Source organism: Ylistrum balloti, unplaced genomic scaffold, assembly GCF_031769215.1.
Source record: "Ylistrum balloti isolate Yb309-2 unplaced genomic scaffold, AGI_CSIRO_Ybal_v1 Utg371144, whole genome shotgun sequence".
Classification (NCBI taxonomy): Eukaryota; Metazoa; Mollusca; class Bivalvia; order Pectinida; family Pectinidae; genus Ylistrum; species Ylistrum balloti.
In genome coordinates, this window is record NW_026782627.1 from 638,843 (window position 1) to 666,315 (window position 27,473).

General features: G+C 36.2%; 1 protein-coding gene across 5 annotated transcripts in view; it reads right to left on the bottom strand.

Annotated features, from left to right (window-relative positions):
• The window catches only part of LOC132561067 (mitogen-activated protein kinase-binding protein 1-like), an 86,971-nt gene that overhangs the window by 36,625 nt on the left and 22,873 nt on the right, over positions 1–27,473 (bottom strand). For all 5 annotated transcript variants that reach the window (XM_060225788.1, XM_060225791.1, XM_060225790.1 and 2 more), the window contains exons 3-20: positions 19,356–19,470; positions 18,350–18,442; positions 17,630–17,746; positions 17,270–17,365; positions 16,860–17,042; positions 15,914–16,074; positions 14,001–14,076; positions 13,769–13,882; positions 13,262–13,408; positions 13,049–13,115; positions 11,894–12,008; positions 11,402–11,493; positions 10,332–10,528; positions 9,125–9,243; positions 8,280–8,531; positions 6,496–6,597; positions 5,504–5,684; positions 5,112–5,250 (exon numbers count right to left, since the gene is read on the bottom strand). In XM_060225788.1, the coding sequence (XP_060081771.1) occupies positions 5,112–5,250; positions 5,504–5,684; positions 6,496–6,597; positions 8,280–8,531; positions 9,125–9,243; positions 10,332–10,528; positions 11,402–11,493; positions 11,894–12,008; positions 13,049–13,115; positions 13,262–13,408; positions 13,769–13,882; positions 14,001–14,076; positions 15,914–16,074; positions 16,860–17,042; positions 17,270–17,365; positions 17,630–17,746; positions 18,350–18,442; positions 19,356–19,470 (2,366 nt within the window). The remainder of the gene's footprint in view (positions 1–5,111; positions 5,251–5,503; positions 5,685–6,495; positions 6,598–8,279; positions 8,532–9,124; positions 9,244–10,331; positions 10,529–11,401; positions 11,494–11,893; positions 12,009–13,048; positions 13,116–13,261; positions 13,409–13,768; positions 13,883–14,000; positions 14,077–15,913; positions 16,075–16,859; positions 17,043–17,269; positions 17,366–17,629; positions 17,747–18,349; positions 18,443–19,355; positions 19,471–27,473) is intronic.

The window sequence follows — 27,473 nt, forward strand, 5'->3', positions numbered from 1 at the left end:
GGTAATAAACTTATTTTAAATAAAATGTTTGGGAAGCATGACTTATGGGACATGTGACTGTCACATGATTGTCTTAGCATTTATGAGGCAAAATGGAATTAATTTGGGATGTGAAATCAATACAAATAACTCTTCGAATATTCCATTGATTCAGTATTAGAAAATTTGTTTTCATGACAATTCCAGATGGTACCCAACTTTCACTTTTAGAGTTCAGTTGTTACACACTAGGCCGACTGTACTGGTAATGTCTTACCAATATGGAACAGAATGGTACCTACAGTGACTCAATGTTTTCGATATAATGAAGATGACTAGTTATACTGAAAGTTGTAAGGAATAAGATCAATTTCTAGGCCTAAAATCTTAGTTTTCAAACAATGGCTGAAAAAGCATGAAGATATGACACAGTAAACGGATGACACAAATATATCCTCTCTTATTTTAAAACTCAGAAAAAAGAATTGTAATCAAAACATATAAATGACTTTTTTTCAATATAATAATACTAATAGTACTTCACAGCATAAATCATTTCACTTTTATTCGATGCAATGGTAGCTGTGCTTCAAGTGCTAGTGCTAGGTGTCAACATGTTTGTCACCTTGCATGGTGTTCTCATCATTGACATAGCAATTAAAATGTTTACACTACCCATATATTATAATCACTCCATAAATATCCCACAGAAATGACATAATTAAATGCTAATTAAAGAGACTGACAATACTTTAAGACCAAAATTCACAATATTACATGTTGGGCTTTGATAATATAGCTGTCAAAATTCTATTTAGAATGAAAATTCGACAATTTGTTGACAGTAAACAGATTCATTCTAGCAATGTTTATATCTTGCAATTGTGAAAACAATTACACAAATATCATTTCCTATTTGAATTTTCACTGACATTGCTAGAATTACTATTTATGGAGGCATGTAGGACACAGAAATGATGGTAACCAGTCATGTCAAGACTGATGTTCACATAATTCAGGTCATTTGTATAATAAATTACATTGGCAGGAAAAATTTAAGTCACATATGACAGAAAGTCATTTAATTCAGGTGGTCATGAAGGCAGGTTTGACTGTTGTTTAGGCAAGATGGCAGTTGCTAAGTACATGTGGTTGGAGGGCTGTTGTTGAGATAATATGTATTTTTAGAGGGATCATGTCGCGATATATGTACTGTTGTTAAGAGGGATGTTGTGACATAAGTTCTTGAGGTAAAAGGGCTGCAGTTGAGGTATATGTATTTTAGTGACCTGTGCCACTAATTTGAAGTCACTTATAGACACAGACATACCAGTAGCTGGCTGGAGAATGACCCTTGTCACTAATTTCAGGTCACTAACAGACATATCACTAGCTGACTGGAAAATGACCTGTGCCACTGATTTCAGGTCACTTACAGACATATCACTAGCTAACTGGAAAATGACCTGTGCCACTGATTTCAGGTCACTTACAGACATATCACTAGCTGACTGGAAAATGACCTGTGCCACTGATCTCGGGTCACTTACAGACATATCACTAGCTGACTGGAAAATGACCTGTGCCACTGATCTCGGGTCACTTACAGACGTACCACTAGCTGGCTGGAGAATGACCCTTGTCACTAATTTCAGGTCACTAACAGACATACCACTAGCTGACTGGAAAATGACCTGTGCCACTGATCTCGGGTCACTTACAGACATATCACCAGTTGGCTAGAGAATGACCTGTGCCACTGATCTCGGGTCACTTACAGACACAGAAATACCACTCGCTAACTTGAGAATCCCAGGTCACCTACAGACACATCCACATGACGAGCTGGCTGGAGAATGACCCTTGCCACTAATCCCAGGTCACATACGGAAACACCCATACCACTAATACTTATAAGGTCATTAATTGCAATAGATCTAATCTACACTAACGCCGTATGAATTGGTGGTTAATCTCAACATCACACATCAGTGGATATAAATATGTAATCCTGTTAGTCTGTTTTACCTGATCAAAACATAATGATACCTATGAGTGAAGAAATGTTAACACTTATAAAAATTACCCTCTCAATATGGTGAGTAATCGAGCATTGTATGAGATAAGGACCAAAGCATCCTGAGTTTGCCGAGTTTTCTTCAACTCCTATAAAATTGGCAATATTATAATTTGATGGTCAGGTGCTGCAGAGATTACAAATGAAAACCTAAGCCACCTAGGTTTGATTCCCTGATAGGATGAGACAAACTATACAGTTACCTTCTTCATCTTAACAACAATATTGAGAGTCCTTGGCCCTTCATCTTAACAATAGAGAGTGTCCTTAGCCCTTTATCTTTACAACAATAGGGAGAGTCCCTAGTTCTTCATCTTAACAACAATAGTGAGAGTCCTTAGGTCCCTAGTTCTTCATCTTAACAACAATAGTGAGAGTCCCTAGTTCTTCATCTTAACAACAATAGTGAGAGTCCTTAGTCCTTCATCTTAACAACAATAGTGAGAGTCCTTAGCCCTTCATCTTAACAACAATAGTGAGAGTCCTTAGCCCTTCATCTTAACAACAATAGAGAGTGATAGAGAGTCCTTAATCCTTCATCTTAACAACAATAGAGAGAGTCCTTGTCCTTCATTTCAACTAATAGAGAGAATTCTTAATCCTTCATCTTAACAACAATAGAGAGTGTCCTTAGTCCTTCATTTCAACATTAATAGAGAGAATTCTTAATCCTTCATCTTAACAACAATAGAGAGTGTCCTTAGCCCTTCATCTTAACAACAATAGTGAGAGTCCTTAGCCCTTCATCTTAACAACAATAGTCCTTCATTTCAACATTAATAGAGAGAATTCTTAATCCTTCATCTTAACAACAATAGAGATAGTCCTTAGTCCTTCATCTTAACAACAATAGAGATAGTCCTTAGTCCTTCATCTTAACAACAATAGAATTCTTAATCCTTCATCTTAACAACAATAGTGAGTTAGTCCTTCATTTCAACATTAATAGAGAGAATTCCTTAATCCTTCATCTTAACAACAATAGAGAGAGTCCTTAGCCCTTCATCTTCAACACAATAGAGAGATGTCCTTAGTCCTTATCCTTCATTTCAACATTAATAGAGAGAATTCTTAATCCTTCATCTTAACAACAATAGAGAGTGTCCTTAGTCCTTCATTTCAACATTAATAGAGAGAATTCTTAATCCTTCATCTTAACAACAATAGAGAGTGTCCTTAGTCCTTCATTTCAACATTAATAGAGAGAATTCTTAATCCTTCATCTTAACAACAATAGAAGGAGTCCTTAGTCCTTCATCTTAACAACAATAGAGAGTGTCCTTAGTCCTTCATCTTAACAACAATAGAGATAGTCCTTAGTCCTTCATTTCAACATTAATAGAGAGAATTCTTAATCCTTCATCTTAACAACAATAGAGAGTGTCCTTAGCCCTTCATCTTAACAACAATAGAGATAGTCCTTAGTCCTTCATTTCAACATTAATAGAGAGAATTCTTAATCCTTCATCTTAACAACAATAGAGAGTGTCCTTAGCCCTTCATCTTAACAACAATAGAGAGTGTCCTTAGTCCTTCATTTCAACATTAATAGAGAGAATTCTTAATCCTTCATCTTAACAACAATAGAGAGAGTCCTTAGTCCTTCATCTTAACAACAATAGAGATAGTCCTTAGTCCTTCATTTCAACATTAATAGAGAGAATTCTTAATCCTTCATCTTAACAACAATAGAGAGTGTCCTTAGTCCTTCATTTCAACATTAATAGAGAGAATTCTTAATCCTTCATCTTAACAACAATAGAAGGAGTCCTTAGTCCTTCATTTCAACATTAATAGAGAGAATTCTTAATCCTTCATCTTAACAACAATAGAGATAGTCCTTAGTCCTTCATCTTAACAACAATAGTGAGAGTCCTTAGCCCTTCATCTTCCTTCATCTTAACAACAATAGAGAGTCCTTCATGTCCTTAATCCTTCATCTTAACAACAATAGAGATAGTCCTTAGTCCCATTTCAACATTAATAGAGAGAATTCTTAGTCCTTCATCTTAACAACAATAGAGAGTGTCCTTAGTCCTTCATTTCAACATTAATAGAGAGAATTCTTAGTCCTTCATCTTAACAACAATAGAAAGAGTCCTTAGTCCTTCATCTTAACAACAATAGTGAGAGTCCTTAGCCCTTCATCTTAACAACAATAGAGAGTGTCCTTAGTCCTTCATTTCAACATTAATAGAGAGAATTCTTAATCCTTCATCTTAACAACAATAGAGAGTCCTTAGTCCTTCATTTCAACTAATAGATAGAGAGAATTCTTAATCCTTCATCTTAACAACAATAGAGAGTGTCCTTAGTCCTTCATTTCAACATTAATAGAGAGAATTCTTAATCCTTCATCTTAACAACAATAGAGATAGTCCTTAGTCCTTCATCTTAACAACAATAGAGATAGTCCTTAGTCCTTCATTTCAACATTAATAGAGAGAATTCTTAATCCTTCATCTTAACAACAATAGAAGGAGTCCTTAGTCCTTCATCTTAACAACAATAGAGAGAGTCCTTAGTCCTTCATCTTAACAACAATAGAGATAGTCCTTAGTCCTTCATCTTAACAACAATAGAGAGTGTCCTTAGTCCTTCATCTTAACAACAATAGAGAGAACTACATTGATAGGAATCTGTTCAGAAATAAAATCATTTCAAAAGCAGTCATGAACTGTTTATTTTGCATTTTAATTTCTATGTGTGTGAAGCACCATTTTGGTCAACCAATCAAATGACCAGAAGGTCAAATACACCCAGTTGTATATATCATATTTATACAACTGTCCGCATGTTTACACAATGATCTTAGAGAGGAATAACACAACATATTGTTGAAGAAACATAAATAATCAAGGTCTTAGTAATATAAATACCTGATGTCTTATTTAAGAATATCTGACACATCATTGCGTGAAAATTTTAACTGTTTAATACACTATTATGGTACAACTTCATGTCTTATTGAACTAAATTAAGGGTAATCAATTCTTACTTCCCTTTATTGCACAGACTATTGTAAAACTCCCCAACAATAAGCAAACAAACTTACCTGTACCAAGGTCTAGTTCTACAGTCTTCCCATCCAGCTGGGCCATTATGCCCTTGTTGTCCACCCTCTGAGCCCAGCGACCCTTTGGCAGGTTTGAACCCTGCTCCTCTCCACTTTTATTATCCTTAGATTTATCTCCCTTTAAAAGATCATTATCAACACCTGGTAATACAATAGTGTTTAATATACAGATTTAAACAGTTACCATAACTACAATGTGACAACTACTTTGATTCATCAAGTATTTTTATCAACTATTCAAACTATTTAAATATAGATATCAAACAACATTGTAACACCCTCTATAAGGTTCTTTGTTGTAGTTTCTTTAGTTTTTTTTGGTTAAATATCCAATATGCATTTTTTTTTAATTTCCTTGATAAAAATGGTACCTTGGACTTGGCCCAACTTGGCAGCTGACCAACAGAGAATCTATAGTCCATAGAAGGTTTTTCGGGTGGACTGTCTGCTCTCGCTTCCTCCATCTGCCGGGTCAACTCTGCCAGGATCCTTGTTGGTGTCTTGAACTCTGCCTCCTTCTGTACAGGGTTTTCAATGGTAACAGTTCTGTTCCTAGGGAAGACATTTATATCTTACAGATGCAATGTAACAGGATTCTGCTTTCACAAAAAAGATAACAATCCTTCACTTAGTAACAGTAAACAAGAGACCCAATGGGCCTGCAGTGCACACCTGATAAAATATACCAGCCAAATATCATGACTGTAGGCCTATTAAATCATGAGTAGAGGTTGTTAAAAAGTTTGAACAAATCTGACCCCTATGACCTTCAATATACGTCAAGGTCATTTCTGTTCGCAAACTTGGTTTGGCTTCATCCTGGAAACAAACCAGCCAAATATTATGCCTCTAGGTTATTTAGCTCATCAGAAGAAATTGTTTAAATGTTATAACAAATCTCATCCCTGTGACCTAGAATATAGGTCAAGGTCATTTCTTTTCACAAACTTTGTCAGGCTTCATCCTAGGAACATTTCAGCCAAATATCAAAACATTTGGTCCATTGGTCATTGAGAAGAAGTTATTTAAAGGAAAAAGTTGATGCCAGTCTGCCCTTCTGGCCAGGTGAGCTAATGAACATTATTTTCATAAGTCACAGAAAAATAAAAAGTGAAATAAACTAATAGCTATGGGCAGAATAAGCATCACAGAAATCTCTTACAAAGGTTTATGGAAATTGAAACAATGACATCAAGAATATCAATTGACTTCAATGCATTTGTCACAGTTGTACTCAGCATTAGATAACCCAGTTCTGTATAGTTGTCTAATCTATCCAATGTCTAATCTATGTGTTAACATCACTTCTAAAGATTGCCAAGAGAAGACATAATTCTAGACTTCCAAATCACTGCTTCCTTACATTGGGTTAGCTATGGCTTCTTCAGGTAACTGCCCAAGTTCTTCAAGTCTGTCCTGCATCTGCCGTGACATTTCTCCTGACAGGCGCCACACAAATATACACCTGGAATCATTTATGTATAAATGTCAGTGACTTTAACATGCTGTGTTATTTAAATAGTTCTGATACCCTTAAATAAAATACTTTTGTATTCATATCAACAGCAAAATTGAGGATTGTGGGTTGCATTCGAAGTACCACATGACTTTAACAGGTTAAACTGTAATACTATTTAAAACAAAAAAGGGCTTGAAGTCTATCATCATATCTAACTTGCATGAAAACCAAAGTATTCAGAGTAATTTCTTAGAGTGGATTTGACAGCTTGCCATGAGTGCAAGCTACATACCAAGTACATCTAACATCACTCCATGCTGTATGGACTTTTAAGATAGTTATTTAATATTTCAGTATATTTTACTTCATTACTTTGAAACTGGTAAAATGATACAGTCTTACTTCCAAAAGTGACTAGAAAATGTCTAAAAAAATGAATCCTCTAATCGTAAGCAAATTAATATCCCTGTTAGACAACTTAGTATTCCTGCTTTAGTATCCCTGTTAGACAACTTAGTATTCCTGCTTTAGTATCCCTGTTAGACAACTTAGTATTCCTGCTTTAGTATTCCTGTTAGACAACTTAGTATTCCTGCTTTAGTATCCCTGTTAGACAACTTAGTATTCCTGCTTTAGTATTCCTGTTAGACAACTTAGTATTCCTGCTTTAGTATCCCTGTTAGACAACTTAGTATTCCTGCTTTAGTATCCCTGTTAGACAACTTAGTATTCCTGCTTTAGTATCCCTGTTAGACAACTTAGTATTCCTGCTTTAGTATTCCTGTTAGACAACTTAGTATTCCTGCTTTAATATCCCTGTTAGACAACTTAGTATTCCTGCTTTAGTATCCCTGTTAGACAACTTAGTATTCCTGCTTTAATATCCCTGTTAGACAACTTAGTATTCCTGCTTTAATATCCCTGTTAGACAACTTAGTATTCCTGCTTTAATATCCCTGTTAGACAACTTAGTATTCCTGCTTTAATATCCCTGTTAGACAACTTAGTATTCCTGCTTTAATATCCCTGTTAGACAACTTAGTATTCCTGCTTTAGTATCCCTGTTAGACAACTTAGTATTCCTGCTTTAATATCCCTGTTAGACAACTTAGTATTCCTGCTTTAGTATCCCTGTTAGACAACTTAGTATTCCTGCTTTAGTATCCCTGTTAGACAACTTAGTATTCCTGCTTTAATATCCCTGTTAGACAACTTAGTATTCCTGCTTTAGTATTCCTGTTTGACAAATTGAAATAATGATAGTAAATTTTATAGCAATCTGTCAAACAGGGATGCTAATTTGTCAATTAATGACACTAAAACAGGGATACTAATTTGTCAATTAGTGACACTAAAGCAGAGATACTAATTTGTCAATTAGTGACACTAAAGCAGAGATACTAATTTTATAAACAGGGATACATCCAAAAGATGCAGCAGATGTGACAGAATAGACACAAGTGAAAGTACATATATGGAGGAGGCTTAAAACAGGAGAAATTAGTTCTGAAGACTTAGATCTTAAGAAGCTATCAGCAATGCATTTAGCATTTGTAAGACAAAAATGTGAGTCATCATTTATTTGTTTGACAATATAAGGTGATAGTTTGTGCAAGGTATTGTTTTATATATATATATATATATATCACACAAAGATGAAATTAAGGTTTTCATATTATGAGACCTACCCATCCCCTGAGACAGAAATGAAGTGCTTCAGGTCATAGCTGAATTTGATGCCAGTAGCCATCTCCGAGTGTCCATACATAGTGGCCATTAACTCCCCAGTGCAGAAGTCCAGAATACACAAGTTCTTGTCTGTACAGCTAGTGGCAGCATATATCCCTGAGGGGTCTAGTTGAACCTTGGTTAGAGTGCCGTCATCTCCTAGGGAACCTTTGTAATGTTTCTTCTGCTTGGATGTCTTTATGTTGTAGATTCTAACAAAAGAAAACAGAACACTCAAGCTCTTTTCAGTGAACAAACAAATACAAACAAAAATCAAAATTAATAGAAATGTTACAGATATAAATTTACCAAGCACAAATATTCATCTTTTAATATCTTTCATAGAAAAAAATAAACGACTAATATGCTTTGCTTTTGCATTTGATATTCTAGAAGATATCATATTTCATTCAAAATACAGTGAAAATCTAAGAGAACAAAATGGATCTTTCTAATTTCAACAAATTTTAATGAAAAGTCAACAAAATAGAAAAAAGAGGGGAAAAAACCAAACAAACAAAAGGGGCATTAGGGAATACCTAAATAAGCCTTCCCCTTATAACTTCCATGTAATAAAGTCACTGCAATATTAAACAGGCATGTAAATGATCTTGTTCTTTCTTTCCATTAGTTATAGATTTCTATTATAATGTCTCTTGTATGTTGTTATGAATCCTGTGCAACATGATGTATGGCCCTATTTATCATGGCCCTGTATGCCCCGTTTGTTGAGGTCCTGTATGACCCCATTTGTTTTAGTCAGGTATAAGAACCTGTTGAGTTAAGGAAAAGTGCTGTAAGTTACCTGATATTTCTGTCCTGACAAGCTGTCACCACAAATTTCTGTGTAGGGTCAACTGCCATGTCATACAGTGTTGTCTTAGCCACCAAATGCTGGTTTAGTGAAAACTGGAAATCAGGACTCTGTAAAACATTTTTAAGTGATTATAGGAATGATGACACAGTTACACAAAAACAGTTTATGTAACATATTACGACAGCATAATAGTTTACACCAGTACATCAGGTACTACTCTGGAGACAAATCACTGGTAATTCACACTTCAATCAGTGTTTGACAAAATCTACTGTAACATACATGTTTAAACTAAAGTCTTATTTCAGCACTGCTCTGAAAGTATTGTGCTTAAATAGGACTGTGCTTAATGAAGTTCCTGTATGTAGTTTACATAGCAATTATTGTGGATGCACAAAATCATTCTTTCATTAATTTGCCAAAAAGTGATAATGTACTCACTCTCTTTGATGCATCACATTTCAAGGGGCCAGAACTCTTGATACATTGAGACAGAATAATTTGTAGTAGTTTATATCGCAGACTTTGATACAGATATCTAGCAATGTTTTCATGTTCATGACCAGAGTTAATGATAAAGCATTTTTAACTAAAAAAAACTCTTACCATCTGAGCATTCCTACAACACTTACCATCTGAGCATTCCTACAACACTTACCATCTGAGCATTCCTACAACACTTACCATCTGAGCATTCCTACAACACTTACCATCTGAGCATTCCTACAACACTTACCATCTGAGCATTCCTACAACACTTACCATCTGAGCATTCCTACAACACTTACCATCTGAGCATTCCTACAACACTTACCATCTGAGCATTCCTACAACACTTACCATCAGCATTCCTACAACACTTACCATCTGAGCATTCCTACAACACTTACCATCTGAGCATTGAGCATTCCTACAACACTTACCATCTGAGCATTCCTACAACACTTACCATCTGAGCATTCCTACAACACTTACCATCTGAGCATTCCTACAACACTTACCATCTGAGCATTCCTACAACACTTACCATCTGAGCTCCTACAACAACCATCAGCATTCCTACAACACTTAAGCATTCCTACAACACTTACCATCTGAGCATTCCTACAACACTTACCATCTGAGCATTCCTACAACACTTACCATCTGAGCATTCCTACAACACTTACCATCTGAGCATTCCTACAACACTTACCATCTGAGCATTCCTAAATAAAAGTGATTTGTCTGCTCCACAACTCAGCATTTTCAATTGGCTGTCTGTGTCAACAAACTTGACAGCAGTAACAGATGCTGAGTGATCATTGAGTGTCTGAAGCAGACCATATCTCTGTTCTGGGTCGAACACATGGACCAGTCTGTCACGACTAGTGGAGGACAGAAGCTTTGGACCTAGAAACACATGAAACAAAATGAAAGAGTTTGAAATAAAGTTTCAGTACAGTGTCAAATTATGCAGCTGTGCTTTACGGTAAATATGCTAGCACTTTTATACACCTGACTCAGACCTTTGTTATATTGATGCTTTCCCACATAACACTGATGAAACAAACATCTTCACTGAGCAGATCGTTTACATCTTAATTATATTCAAACTTGCATTGCATAGTCCCTATATGGAGCTTACCAATCTCAATGTTTGAATTTATTAGTAGAGATTCAATGAAATCAGATCTCAGAGAAAGTAAAAAGGTCTTGTCATTACTCAGGATGATGCAAAAGTATTTATTAATCTACCTTCATTTAGGGACATGCTTTCAGCATATCATATGTTGTTGTAAAGAAAAAGCACCATAAAATTGAAATTTTAAGTTAATCAAAACTTAAATACAATCATAAACTTATAAACAAGATTGATCAATGAATAGAGTATTGCATATGTCATTCATGGACACTGGACATTAACAGTTGATTACTAACCGACAGTCTGTGACCAACTTCTGATTACTCCAATACCCCATATTCCAAGCACTATTGGTCACATGGTTACATGGAATTTGCACAGGGTTTTACTGTACTTTGTTATAATAATTTACAATAACATACAAACATTAATATAACAAATATTATGAATAATAATGGAGTTAAGTGTTTAATTGTCTAGTGTGGGATACGTATGTTTACATATCGCTGGCTTTATAAAGCAGACGACTTGATAAACAGGTGTTGGTATCACAAGGTCAAATCATTAGTGAATCCTGACATTAGTAACCTGATATTTCAATCTTTAGCCATATTAGAGGCAATATCACTCAATGTACATACCAGTACTGACGCGCGAGTACTCAAGACACAGCACCTCCCCATTATGTGCCTCTATAGAGTGGATCTCCTTCATCGTCTGTAGATCGTGGATCCTGTAGATAAAACACAATTTTTACTCAATTAATGGTAAATTAAATATTATACCTCAGATATCACTTAAACAGTAAAACAAAGCAAGAAGAATTCTAATATAATACATCTTTTTCATGTATATGTTCTAAGGTCTACTGCAAGGTTTTATATTGGTGTACAATCATAAACTTACAAACTTGATTGATCAATGAATAGAGTATGTAATTCATGGACACTGGGCATTAACAGATGATTACTGACTGACGGTCAGTGACCAACTTCTGATTACTCTGAGGAAGATACAAAGTCACATAGGAAGAATGTTACTTCCAAGCAATTTGTATCAATGTTGTATAATATAATAAAAATACATCAGAAACATTCTGTGATGAACCAGTGACAACCAATAGGTGTACTTACCTTACATTGCCAATCCGGTCTCCTGATGCAAGATGCTGTCCATCCGGACTGATACAGAGTGAACGCACACCATTTTTGCCATCATAGTTTGTATCTGTCTTGTCAGTGCCTCCAGCTGTTGTCACAATAGTCAAAACAGTATGAATAAACATTGAGATCAAGGAAAAAGTAGTGACACTAAAGTTTGCACTTATTTTTGCTGTCCAAGGGAAGTAACTCAAGGTAAAATTGTTCTCTTTTTACCATTACTGAATTTGAAATGCAGTTTAACTATTTAATATCAATGTTACCAACATATTGTAACCAACAGAGCCAATAACCTGGGATATGTTGCAACCAACAGAGCCAATAACCTGGGATACGTTACAACCAACAGAGCCAATAACCTGGAATACGTTGTGACCAACAGTCACTTACCTGGGATACGTTGTAACCAACAGTCACTAACCTGGGACACATTGTAACCAACAGTTACTAAACCTGTGACACAGTGTAACCAACAGTCACTAACCTGGGACACATTGTAACCAACAGTTACTAACCTGGGACATATTGTAACCAACAGTCACTAACCTGGGACACATTGTAACCAACAGTTACTAAACCTGGGACACAATGTAACCAACAGTCAGTAAACCTGAGACACAATGTAACCAACAGTCACTAACCTGGGACACATTGTAACCAACAGTTACTAACCTGGGACACATTGTAACCAACAGTTACTAACCTGGGTTATTGTCGACGTCCCGTAAAGACATCATGGAAGGACCAACAGTCACTAACCTGGGACACATTGTAACCAACAGTTACTAAACCTCGGACACAATGTAACCAACAGTCAGTAAACCTGAGACACAATGTAACCAACAGTCACTAACCTGGGACACATTGTAACCAACAGTTACTAACCTGGGACACATTGTAACCAACAGTTACTAACCTGGGTTATTGTCAACGTCCCGTAAAGACATCATGGAAGGACCAACAGTCACTAACCTGGGACACATTGTAACCAACAGTTACTAAACCTGGAACACAATGTAACTAACAGCCACTAACCTGGGACACATTGTAACCAACAGTTACTAACCTGGGACACATTGTAACCAACCGTCACTAACCTGGGACACATTGTAACCAACAGTTACTAACCTGGGTTATAGTCGACGTCCCGTAAAGACATCATGGAGGGATCAATGTAACAAATCTTCAGCAGTTCCTGCATTACATAAACATTAGTCTTAGATACAAACCAATATTACAGTGTAATTAAAATTCAGTTGTAAAAACATATCTAATTCAAAACTCCATTCATGACAAATTTATTTAATTCCTAAATAAATCAAATTTACATGAAGTACTCACATTTGAAAATACATTGCGTTTATAAAATTTTGTTTCTGTCATATGATTCTCAAGATTCCAAATACGTATAGTGTCATCTGTGGAGCATGTAATGAAAGATCCAGGGGGCAGCACTGGTGTTGTACCATCCTGAACAGGGGGTGCCACCTGTAACAAAACAACAATTCATGTATAGAGATGGGTAAGAAACTGATACATGATGACCACTAGTAAAAGTAACAAGGTGTACACTGATTGCCAATTTCTGGACTGTTAAATCTGAATATCATGATGACCCTTCGGGTCTGACGACTTAGAATTAGTCATTACTGAGAAATGAATAGGTTCTGTCCATAATTTGACATTAACCAATGACATTCCTTATGTATGCTGCATCATCTTATCCATATTTTACATCTCTAGAAAGAGATTTTTCACATCTGATAGACCAACCTTGGTAAGGTACAGCAACTACAGTAAAATCACTGTTTAGAGTTATGCCCCTTTATACAAAAATGTTACACTCACCTCAAGGCCCAGAATACTGGAACTGTGGTAGAGGAATGACCTCACAATGCCCACTTTCTTTACATCATGGACATCCCATACATATACACTGTGGTCGTTATAGATACACGTTGTCTGTAAATAAACATATTTTCATTAGCATAAAGTGTTGATAGAAATGTAACATGAAGTTGAAAAAGTACAGTCTCTTTCAAAATTCTCAAAATTATAAAAAGAATTGATAGTGTATTACCTTCTGGTGCAAGTCATCATAAACCAATGCAATTGTGTCTGGAAACTTGGAACCCTCTTTACTCGGCAGAATCTGACTACAAACAAATATGATAAATCATTTTATATGGTCTTCTGTTATGATACAGAATGTTTCATTCTCCCTGTATATGCCATTCATAACAATGACAAAATAAAAGAAAAATGGTTCCCATCCTGTCTTTTTATATCACAAATTTCAAATACATTAAACAAAACCATAAAAATAACTATTTCATACATAGTGTATATATTCAGTTTATTACTTTTCAGACCTTATTGGGGAAGGGAAGGGGAATACAACTTGAAGGACACAAACCCAGACATACACAAGGATTAGTGGGGTGGTACTGCAGCGTCGACAGAGTAACAGGACACAAACCCAGACAGACACAAGGATTAGTGGGGTGGTACTGCAGAGACTTTAGAGTAACAGGACACAAACCCAGACAGACACAAGGATTAGTGGGATGGTACTGCAGAGACCTCAGAGTAACAGGACACAAACCCAGACAGACACAAGGATAAGTGGGGTGGTACTGCAGAGTCTTCAGAGTAACAGGACACAAACCCAGACAGACACAAGGAGTAACAGGACACAAACCCAGACAGATACAAGGATTAGTGGGGTGGTACTGCAGAGTCTTCAGAGTAACAGGACACAAACCCAGACAGACACAAGGAGTAACAGGACACAAACCCAGACAGACACAAGGATTAGTGGGGTGGTACTGCAGAGTCGACAGAGTAACAGGACACAAACCCAGACATACACAAGGATTAGTGGGGTGGTACTGCAGAGACTTCAGAATAACAGGACACAAACCCAGACATACACAAGGATTAGTGGGGTGGTACTGCAGAGACTTCAGAGTAACAGGACACAAACCCAGACAGACACAAGGATTAGTGGGATGGTACTGCAGAGTCTTCAGAGTAACAGGACACAAACCCAGACAGTCACAAGGATTAGTGGGGTGGTACTGCAGAGTCGACAGAGTAACAGGACACAAACCCAGACATACACAAGGATTAGTGGGGTGGTACTGCAGAGACTTCAGAATAACAGGACACAAACCCAGACATACACAAGGATTAGTGGGGTGGTACTGCAGAGACTTCAGAGTAACAGGACACAAACCCAGACAGACACAAGGATAAGTGGGGTGGTACTGCAGAGACTTCAGAGTAACAGGACACAAACCCAGACAGACACAAGGATTAGTGGGGTGGTACTGCAGAGCTGACAGAGTAACAGAGTCTAAGGACACAAAGGACATGAAATTCTCAAATGGTCAGGCACAGTGGGCAGGGTAAAACAGCTTTAGGATACCAAGGAGATAAGATTCTAGGATAGTGTGGCATGTTGGGTATGATGACATAACCTAGGGATGACACAGAGGTTACAACGAGATGGTGTGATATGGTAGGCAGGGGGACGGGGTCTAGGTATGCCACAGACATTACACTGAGATAGTTTTTTAAAGTGAGCAGGGTGACAAGGTCTAGGGACACTTCAGAATACACAGAGATGATAAGGAACAGTTGGTAAGGTGACCGGTTCTAGGACTGCCATGGGGATAAGCATGAGAGTGGTATGATGGGCAGGGCAGAAGGACCTAGGGAGGCCAGAGATTACACTGCGAAGGTGTTTAACAATGGGCAGGGTGACAAGGCCTAAGGACGACATACAGGTTACACTGAGATGATGTATAAGAGTGAGCAGGGTGACATGAACGAAGGCCACCACAGAATTACACTGAGATGATGTATTACAGTGAGCAGGGTGACAGGAACGAAGGCCACCACGAGACCTAAGGACGCCAAGGAGATGACAAGCTAGAATTGGGGATTCTATATGGAAATAGCCTAATATTCATACTGTATTGTATTTACCTGGGACTAAGAACGGAGGCCACATCTACTCCAAGATGATGAGGGTGTGGCAGTGAAACAAGGAAGTGTAGGTTCCTTGCACTGAATACCCTCACTACACCATTAGCACAGCCAGCAAAGATGTGATCCTCTCCGGCTGCCAGACAGCTTGCACTGGGCGTCTACAACAGTAATGATGTCACATGTAGTAAACTATATAGACCCTATACTATCTCATTTATCTACAACAGTAATGATGTCACATGTAGTAAACTATATAGACCCTATACTATCTCATTTATCTACAACAGTAATGATGTCACATGTATTAAACTATATAGACCCTATACTATCTCATTTATCTACAACAGTAATGATGTCACATGTAGTAAACTATATAGACCTTATACTATCTCATTTATCTACAACAGTAATGATGTCACATGTAGCAAACTATATAGACCCTATACTATCTCGGTTATCTACAACAGTAGAGAAATCATATACAACAAACTATATAGACACTATACAGTACTAGTCATCTACAACAGTACTGAAGTTATATACAACAAACTATATAGACACTATACAGTACTAGTCATCTACAACAGTACTGAAATTATATACAACAAACTATATAGACACTATACAGTACTAGTCATCTACAACAGTACTGAAGTTATATACAACAAATATATAGACACTATACAGTACTAGTCATCTACAACAGTACTGAAGTTATATACAACAAACTATATAGACACTATACAGTACTAGTCATCTACAACAGTACTGAAGTTATATACAACAAACTATATAGACACTATACAGTACTAGTCATCTACAACAGTACTGAAGTTATATACAACAAACTATATAGACACTATACAGTACTAGTCATCTGTTGAGTATACACCTATCTGTAACTCCATTCCCTTTGAGACTAGTGATGCCTATATACACTTACCCGCAACTCCGCCCATTTGTCAAGCAGACGTTTTTCGTTGAATTCACACAACAGCCCAGACTGTGTGATGCTGAAGACACTTTTTGCTTTTCTCCCTTTTCCACACACAACATCACAAAAGAAATTGTTTTTCTGTGTGCCAAGGATCCCAGATCGGCCCTGTAGAGGTACTGTCTCGTTGATCTAGAACAGACAAGTTCAACAACTTCTCACAAAACTCAAATCTCAGTAAGATGTAACAGATTATACTTTCAATATCTCACAACACTAGAGATGAGTGTCACCAGAATAACACCTAAGATGTGAAATCTTCAGATTATTGCTCAGAGCTATAGTTACCCTTGATAATTATAATCAAATAAGAGAATTATTTTGTATGTCTGCAGTAAATTACTTTCACATATACCAACCCGTGATTTGCTGCTGTCCAGGTACCAAAATTTCACATGTCTGTTTCCTACAGTTACAAACATGGAACCATCCTCAGAGAAGTCTACAGCATTCACCTATAGATTAAAACAAAACTTATAGCAACCCACACTAAACATCAACAAGTGACCAAAACAAAATTCCATGAAATTCTCAAAAAATTTCCAATACAGACTGAAAATTAACGTTACATTTCAAGTAAATATGTGAAGTGTGGCCACTTATCTTCCTCATTGTAACAATCTTATAATTTTCTCTTCCAATTTCATCAGAACAAAATTCTACATTCCTGGGCTGAACAAACGAAAACACCATGGAAGGGAAATAATTGATGAGCTTACTTTGCTGGAGATTTTGTTGGATGCCACCTTGGTTGCAGTCCTCCAGTTCCAGACATTGACAATCATGTCATGTTGTGAGCCGACCGACACCAGGTACTTCAGGTTGGGTGAGAATGCCTGGGTATTTCACGAAAAGTCAAGTTATATATATATATATGTGGTATGATGAGTCTGTAGTCCTGGTGTTGTTTACTTGGTTGCATCAGTTATAACTTCTTTATAATGCATTGATTTATTAAATATTTTTCTTTTGTTAAACTGCATACCACCAAGTATTCAAGGTCTTAGGCTTTAACATTGTAATAAAAATTCTTGCAGAACTTTTCAAAATTCTCAGAACAACACACACAATAAGAAGGTCATGACTTATGGCAAAAGAATGGAGAGATTGGTCCAGCATAACATTGACACTTAAAACATATGGGGAACTGTTTATGTCAAATTAGGAAAATATATAATGAAGGATGTATAAATAATTTGCATAAATCTGGATAGACCATTACACAAAAAGAAAAAAAATTATCATACAAACAATGTAATACTGTAGAAAAAATTAAAAGATCATAACGAGAAAAATTTAGGAATTTTTCTTTTTCTTTGAGATCTTGTGTAAATCTTACATTTTCTAGTAAAAACTACAGGCAAAATTTAACTACAGTAAATCAAATGATTTTTTTCGAAAACTTGTAGCCCATATAAAATAACATTTTCTTTTCTTACCACACAATTGATACCAAACTTGTGTCCATGGAGCTCCGAAACTTGTGATTTTTCCTCCACATTCCACACCCGTACTGCTGGCTGGTGTCCACTCTGATATGATAGAAAACAACTCAATGAACATTTGAAAAATGTAATGACCACCAATGGGTGTTATTGGGAAAAAATGACAGTTAAAAGATAGCAGTTTGATGGATTATCTACAGTAAGGATCTGTTTGTGTTTTCAAAAATACTCTATAAAATAGACCAATACCCTGATACTTGTGGTGTACTAAATGTCCTGTACTGCATTGTATTTATACACAATGTCTTACATTGTATTGATAAAATATTTTCCTACATATCTTTATTATTGTAATTATTTAAAAGCTGCACTTATTTCCATGTTAGCTATCACACTACAAACATGTGTTGCTTGTTCTGACTCATCTGTTTTACAAATCAATGGATACTAAAAATTATATCTGTTTGTTTTGTAACAGATAGTTTTCTGTTTATCATAACAGATGGTAATGATTTGTGTTGATGTAGCAACAATTAACATTCAGATAAAAGTTGTACATTTCAACATATCCTGCCTTACACAATATACACAGCATTCCAACCTTTAGATATACATTATGTATACAAGTTTACTGGATCTGTAGACTTACAGCCAGACCAACAAATGTCAGGCACAACTATTACAACTGATGACAAGCACATCTTGAGAAATATTGCCTACACCAAAATAATTACACAGAAAGTTAAAATATTCATAAAAACATGTACAGCTTTTTTTTAATGATATGTCTCATTATTTTAATTCTCTGAGATTTGCTTACTTTTCTTTTGTCCTATTTATCTCTCTTGTAACCTACCATACTTAAACACCCTTGTGACCTATTTTCCTGTGACCTACTTACTTCTCCTGTGACCTACTTACCTTACATCTTAACTACAGACTTCCCTCGGCATACCTACATAAAGGATTCACATTTTTCCTGATATATGTCTCTACTTACCTCCCCTGTGACAATGTGCTTCCCATCTGGCGAAAATGCAAGCGATGTGAGGGTTTTCTTTGAGAAGTTGAGTATATGTGACTGCTTGCCTTTGTTAATAAGGACCACTACACACCTGGAAATAAGATTAGGGTTAGCATTAACACACAGCTGACTGGCCAGGTGAAAACAGATATACTTACATTATGTACTCAATGACACTCGTACATCTATAAGAGAACTTTACATCTAAAGATGAAAACTAAAAGCTGGTTGCTATTGAAAGTTTATGGATTCTCTTTCAGCTTTTGATTTCCTCAAACTCAGGAAAATGTAAGAGTCAACTTTTGTCAAGATAAATTTCCTTATAATAACTCCATGTGCTTGTCTATACATTTTCCAGGCCTTAGTCCAGCTAATCCAGCCTATCAAGTCAATAAAACCAATGTATACAGACTGCTAGTACTTATTATTGTTACCACTGTTTAAGTTGTAGACATACACTTCAAAATACTTTTAGGAATCAGAATTTTCAAACAGAGTATGTATTTATAGAAGATGAAGCAATGTTAAGATTTTCTAACTGAAATTGGGTCAGTATAACAGGACCTTTTAATGCTGTTAATTTATAATTTTCTGAAAATTTATAAAATGTGGGATCCTAGTTAGTATATGTCATAACAATGGCTATGATATGTATTTCCAATTCCCTAATAATTGCATGATAACCTAAATGTCAGAAACTAGACTGAGAAAACGTAAGTTTTAATTCGATCAGCATCAAGGCAGTATATCTGTCCTAACATAAGTTAAGCTAGAAGTACATATAAAATCTTCATTACTCAATACATTGTCAGTAGGTGTTGTTTTATTGTATCAGGTCTAAGGAGTAGTAAGTCTGAACCCTAAGATTTACAAGAGAGAGAAAATGACCATTACAATGGTAAATGTATGCTACAGGACTACAAAACCATGAATAGTTATCATGAACAGTGTTGAACATGATGAAATTCGTGTGAAAATGAAAGCTGATTCCCACTGACTGAAGAGTGTGCTAAAAAGCCTGGAGTATTCTTTACATCACACTGGGTATGTAGGCACAATAATCTGTAATCAGATACAGATAATGATAAACCAGTAGGAATTAACAAAGATATAACAAGAAGATCTGAATCAACCTTTCATCATTTATCCCATCACCAGTAAAGTTCCCTTTAACCAGCAGGGATGCCTGTTCACAATGTATATGGGTTTAGAAATAAGACATAGATAATAAGTTTCTTGCTATACTAGCATAGGTCGCTTGGTCCTGATATTGTTCACTAAGCACCTCATACTCTGTAGTTTTGAAAGACATGTCATGTTTAATGATTATTGGGTAATTATAATGTACGACTTTGGGACATTTGATTGAATGTTACCTGTTGTGTGACATCTAAGTATCACCTGCATGTGTGTGAGACAGTAAAGTATCACTTGTATGTGTAAGAGACAGTAAAGTATCACCTGTATGTGTTAGAGATAGTACAGTATCACCTGTATGTGTGTGAGACAGTAAAGTATCACCTGTATGTGTGTGAGACAGTAAAGTATCACCTGTATGTGTGTTAGAGATAGTACAGTATCACCTGTATGTGTGTGAGACAGTAAAGTATCAACTGTATGTGTGTTAGACAGTAAAGTATCACTTGTATGTGTGTGAGATAATAAAATATCACCTGTATGTGTGTGAGACAGTAGAGTATCAACTGTATGTGTGTTAGACAGTAAAGTATCACCTGTATGTGTAAGAGACAGTAAATTATCACGTGTATGTGTGTGAGACAGTAAAGTATCACCTGTGTGTGTTAGAGACAGTAAAGTATCACCTGTATGTGTGTGAGACAGTAAAGTATCACCTGTGTGTGTTAGAGACAGTAAAGTATCACCTGTATGTGTTAGAGACAGTAAAGTATCACCTGTATGTGTGTGAGACAGTAAAGTATCACCTGTGTGTGTTAGAGACAGTAAAGTATCACCTACATGTGTGTGAGACAGTAAGGTATCACCTGTATGTGTTAGAGACAGTAAAGTATCACCTACATGTGTGTGAGACAGTCAAGTATCAAATTATTCTTGTAAGACAACAAAGTATGACCTAAATATTTGTGAGACAGTCAAGTACCACCTGTATCCTTCAGAATTACATGTCTTTGTAAGGCTTTCCATCATTCCTGCATACTAATTAATTTCTGCATGGTATGCTGATGTGTCATTCTTATTTCTACTTTTATATTTCTAATTTAATTTACATAGATAATCTGACTATGATATAATGCATAATGAGATGTCACAAGGAGATTTAAAGTCACAGCCCATCTATGAGAGAATTTTTCAGTTTGACTAGTAAATTAATTGTAATGCAACATTAACATGACTCATAGATTGTGAGTTTTATTAAAGTGTAACACACAAGAATCCCATGATGGTGAGCTTTCTTAGAGTAACTTTAAAGCAGCAAAGTCATTATGTAAATTTTCTTGGTGCAACCCTCAAGCCTAGAAAAAGAGCATTCTTAAGGTAATCTTCAAGCAGCCCTTAGATTGTGAGTTTTCTTAGTGCAACACTCATGAAACCCATAGATTATGAATTTATTTATTGCAACACTCAGGAAGCTTATAGATTGTGAGTTTTCTTAGTGTAACACTCATGAAACCCACAGATTGTGTGTTTTCTTAGTGCAACACTCATGAAACCCATAGATTGTGAGTTTTCTTATTGTAACACTCAAGAAACCCATAGATTGTGAGTTTTCTTAACAGTAACACTGGAACTGCCCTTATATTATGTTGTTCCTACTAAGTGGTACTAAGAAAGTACCAGGACATTGGGGTTAATCAATGTCACAAGGAATAACTCCCCAACAGAACTGATTTAGAGCAACACTACAGTCCATATAGACAGTAAGGTTACTCAGTATGTTACTGTTCTAGGGGTTAGAGCCTGGGAACTCCTCTATGTACTGACTTAAACAGACAGAATGATGCCACCTCTACTGCACCAGTCTGGAACCTACAGAGAAATTTGCCATATCACATGGGTAACTGGTACAGACAATATATGTATCCTTACAGCTTTGTCATTTCTAAATGTCAGGTCACTTCCAAACTGCATTTCTGCAGGTCTAATGAGTTTTGATATGAAAATTTACCATACATATTGGGATAGGAATAGTGAATGTTAGTCTTTAACTTAAATATTGGTGGTCAACCTTTAACTCAAGTATTTATGGTCAGTCTTAAACACTAGCATTAGTGGTCAGCCAGTAAGTTTTTAACTTGAATATTCGTAGTCAGTATCTACTCGAGTAATGGCAGTCAGACTTCACTTGATTATTGGCGATCAGTCTTTGAGAAGAGTATTGGTGGACAACTTTTAAGTTGAGTATTGGTGATGAGTCTTTGATTTAAATATTGGTGGTGAGACTTTTACTTGAATATTAGTGGACAGCTTTTAATTTGAGTATTGGCTGGTGGTCAGTCTTTATTTTGAGTATAGGTGGACAGCTGTTACCTTGAGTATTGGTGGACAGCTGTTACCTTGAGTATTGGTGGACAGCTGTTACCTTGAGTATTAGTGATTTGTCCTTAACTCAAGTATTGGTAGTCAACGTGGTGTATATGTATGTTACTGGAGTTGTGATCACACATACATCATACAGATTAAAGTGTAACCTTGCTTGGTGTTATGACCTTACATCCTCTTGTCTATAATATAAATTGTGTTAGCCCAACATCAGATCAGGTATTGATCAGTAGGTGTAGACTGTTTCCAATCATGTTATCTTTCTTGAACAAACTTTCTTCTTTTTTCTTCAGAAAGATTGTAATTGTCTTAATTTACAAATCTCCTCGTGTGCATATGCACTTCATCACTGTGATATTAAAACAAAGGAGATTGCATCTGGATGTGTTCTGTAAAGCAAAGCCATAAAAGTGGACCCACAGATAAACTCTCAACAGCTGATTTCCTTTCATAAATGTTATCTTGTACTAATTATCTGCCTTTCTTTGAAATATCAAGCTTGGCATAAACAGCCTTCACGTTACATGAAAATAATCAGATGAACTTTCCTACTGCTGGCCAGAAAAGCAGCATCCTCTAGCACTACTAATACCAGAAGAGAGCAGCCAGCTCCTCCAGAACTTTTTTATCGAAACAAAAATGACCCTCTAATTCTGTGTCTCACCTTCCACCTCATCTAAACACACAGTAAACCCTAGTCTCACATCATTACTGCCTATAAGGCTGTATACATGAAATAAGCTGGATGTTCCTTAAAGCTAACAAAAAACTGTATTATGGTGAGCAACAACTATGGGACAAAGAACTTCATCATGAATTTCTGACCTTAATCCCTGATGATTAGTTTAAATAGTATATATCTTATATGTATAAGTCTTAACAAGGAAACCACTGTAGCTACAGACTGCTCAGCATTAACACCCTCTTCAGACATCATTATGTATATTACAGTTTGCACCAGATTAGAACAAAAGGACACCAAAATTGATTTTCTTAGACATCAATTAGCACTGTGAGTCACCTAAGAAACATATACCTTCTAATAGGGTGCTGAACTATGTTGGACCTGAAAAGGGATATGATAAAGTTCAGAAACACCTGCTCTTACTCATTTTTCCAATGTTCCTTTTTGTTGATGTAAAAGTTGAAAATATCAAAATAAAACTGCCTCAATGTCATTAATTATTGTTGTTTTCCATACACCTACTGGGTTACTCCTGAGTTCTACTTGCATCAATCTGGTCAGGGATCCACACCGACAGAGTTACTTTTTAATTCTACTAGCACCAATCAGTCAGGTATTCAAGCATTGCCCCATTACCTGTGTAGTTATATATCCAGGTATACCAGACTTTGCCCTGGTACCTGTGTAGTAATATAGCCAGTTATACCAGACATTAAGCTGGTACCTGTGTAGTTATATAGCCAGGTATACCAGACTTTGCCCTGGTACCTGTGTAGTAATGTAGCCAGTTATACCAGACATTGCCCTGGTACCTGTGTAGTTATATAGCCAGGTATACCAGACATTGTCCCAGTACATATGTAGTTATATAGCCAGGTATAACAGACATTGTCCCAGTATCTGTGTAGTTATATAGCCAGTTATACCAGACATTGCCCTGGTACGTATGTAGTTATGTAGCCAGGTATACCAGACATTGCCCTGGTACCGGTGTAGTAATATAGCCAGGTATATCAGACATTGCCCTGGTACCGGTGTAGTAATATAGCCAGTTATACCAGACATTGCCCTGGTACCTGTGTAGTAATATAGCCAGTTATACCAGACATTGCCCTGGTACCTGCATAGTTATACATCCAGGTACACTAGACATTGCCCTGGTACCTGTGTAGTTATACATCCAGGTACACTAGACATTGCCCTGGTACCTGAGTAGTTATATAGCCAGGTATACCAGACATTGCCCTGGTACCTGTGTAGTTATACATCCAGGTACACTAGACATTGCCCTGGTACATGTGTAGTTATGTAGCCAGGTATACCAGTAACTGTGTAGTTATGTAGCCAGGTATACTTGTACCTGTGTAGTTATACATCCAAGTACACTAGACATTGCCCCGGTACCTGTGTAGTTATACATCCAAGTACACTAGACATTGCCCTGGTACCTGTGTAGTTATATATCCAGGTATACCAGACATTGCCCCAGTACATGTGTAGTTATGTAGCCAGGTATACTAGTACCTGTGTAGTTATACATCCAGGTACACTAGACATTGCCCTGGTACCTGTGTAGTTATGTAGCCAGGTCTACTAGTACCTGTGTAGTTATACATCCAGGTACACTAGACATTGCCCTGGTACGTGTGTAGTTATGTAGCCAGGTATACTAGTACCTGTGTAGTTATACATCCAGGTACACTAGACATTGCCCCAGGACATCTTACACTCTAATGACTCATCATCATCTATCTTCTTTATGTGGTACTCAACTAGAAAGCTTGAATTTAAATTTAAATCCAGTTTCCATGTGTTGATTTCAACCACAGATTACATGGGAGAATGGGAAACTATCAATATATACTTAAATTCAATCTGGTTCCTCTGTCCCGTAAAGCAATGCAGGCAATCTAGAGTGACTGGTATAATAACACTATTGGCAATGATGTAATTCATAATATTGGTAATAACAGAGACAACATCTGAAGGTTCACTGACACTACAATAGATCACACACTACAATAGATCACACACTACCACAATATTTTGTATGTATGCATCAACAAACACAGAAATTCAGTAAAATTTGGTGATACTTTTGCGACATTTTTCCTTTTGAAAATCTATGGAAGATTTTTTCACAGACAACTTTACCTGCTTTCTTTATCAAGTCCTTGTGCCATAGCCTGGGTTTGATAATACTGTTTGTAAACAAGATTAACATGGTTTGTTTATGGCGCCATACTTTAATACAGTCGTATGTTTTATTATCATTTTATAGCTATTTGTATGTTTAACTATCATTTAATAGTTCTCATCTCAGCTTCGTTTTAATTTACAAGCTACACTAAAATTGGACAGAAAAACTGAGTTGAGAAACCAACCAGAACGACAACGTAACCTGTGGAACACTTAACCAACAGCATGGCATAAATAATTTCATGATAAAATTTTCTAAAATTGAAATTTTTAATTTCATAGGATGCTTAGGTGTATGCCTTTTGATTTATGATATCTATCTACAAATGAAACTCCCAACAATCACAGCTATTGAAGTAAAATATGGGTCACATGTAATATCATGTACCGTAATTATGTAACTCCACTCCCCGGTGTATATCCTTGTAGCACATTCCTTCTATCAATGTTGGATAATAAATGTTAAGAACATAAAAATAATGGATTTATGTAAAACTGCCAGGAAATCTACAATATCATATGATGTAACTTTTGTATAGGGTAAATTGCTAAGTATACTGGTAAAATTACCTGAAAACTTTCAGTAGGGAAACACTAAAGAATTCAATGAAAATGTTCTCAATTAAAATTTATATCTGACCTTCACAAAAGACTTCCCTGTAACAAACTTCATTAACTGGATCATTACTAGCAATGCAGTTCCTACCCAGAAAGTACTAAGTGCGATTTTAATGTCTGGATTTTTTTTTTATCAATTACTACCCAAGATATAAGAAAACTTCTTTATACTGGTCTTGATTAAAACTACTTGTCAAAGAAAGTGTTTAGGTAACTGTTTACTGTTCTTTCCCACTTCATATAACCCTATAAGGTTTGTGAAGAAGTTGAAACACAACCAAACACTCCTGATTTTGTTATATAGTTCCTATGTTATAAAGTCTGCTTATCATAATATCATAAAACTGACTCTGGACAGTTCAAAAGTCTGCCTGGTCAATTTAAGTATTACGTCTGTCTAGATTACATATGTAATAGAAGTCTGGAATTGTGGTCGCCTGAGGCTGCTGTGATTGTATCTATACCCATCAAATCCTAGATACTATAGGACATCCATGAACAATTATAAATGTCCATCAAAATATCAATGTACACAAACTCAATATTAACTACTCACTGTCAATAAACATTATTGGCCTTAAAAAAGAACACTCTAACTAAACTGTAATGAAACTCGATGTTGGAAACTTCTTAACACCCATATATATGTATCGCGAGTCAAGCATGCAGCTAATATGTGGATGACAAAAAAAAATTGTCAGGAAAAAAACAAAAAGGAAGCGTACCAGTACACCAGCATGAGATGGTTCTTAGTATTTTTTTATCAGTATCTGCCTTTCACGTGTTTGTGATTGAAACAGATCCACTTGAACTGTCATTTGCAATCTATAAAAGGATGACTTGAAGATTGAGGTAAAAATAACATTCTCATGGATTTAATATCTTTTCATATGAATCACAATAATATCTTCTGGACTTTCTTAGTTACTTCGAAGTCATAGCGATAGTTTACAAAAGCTTTCTGCATCCTCGGATCATTAGGTCATCGGGTTATAAGGTCAAATTCTAGAATGTCCACCATGCTTGTTTACAATATGAATGGCTTCATATAAATTACAAGAAGAAATAATATG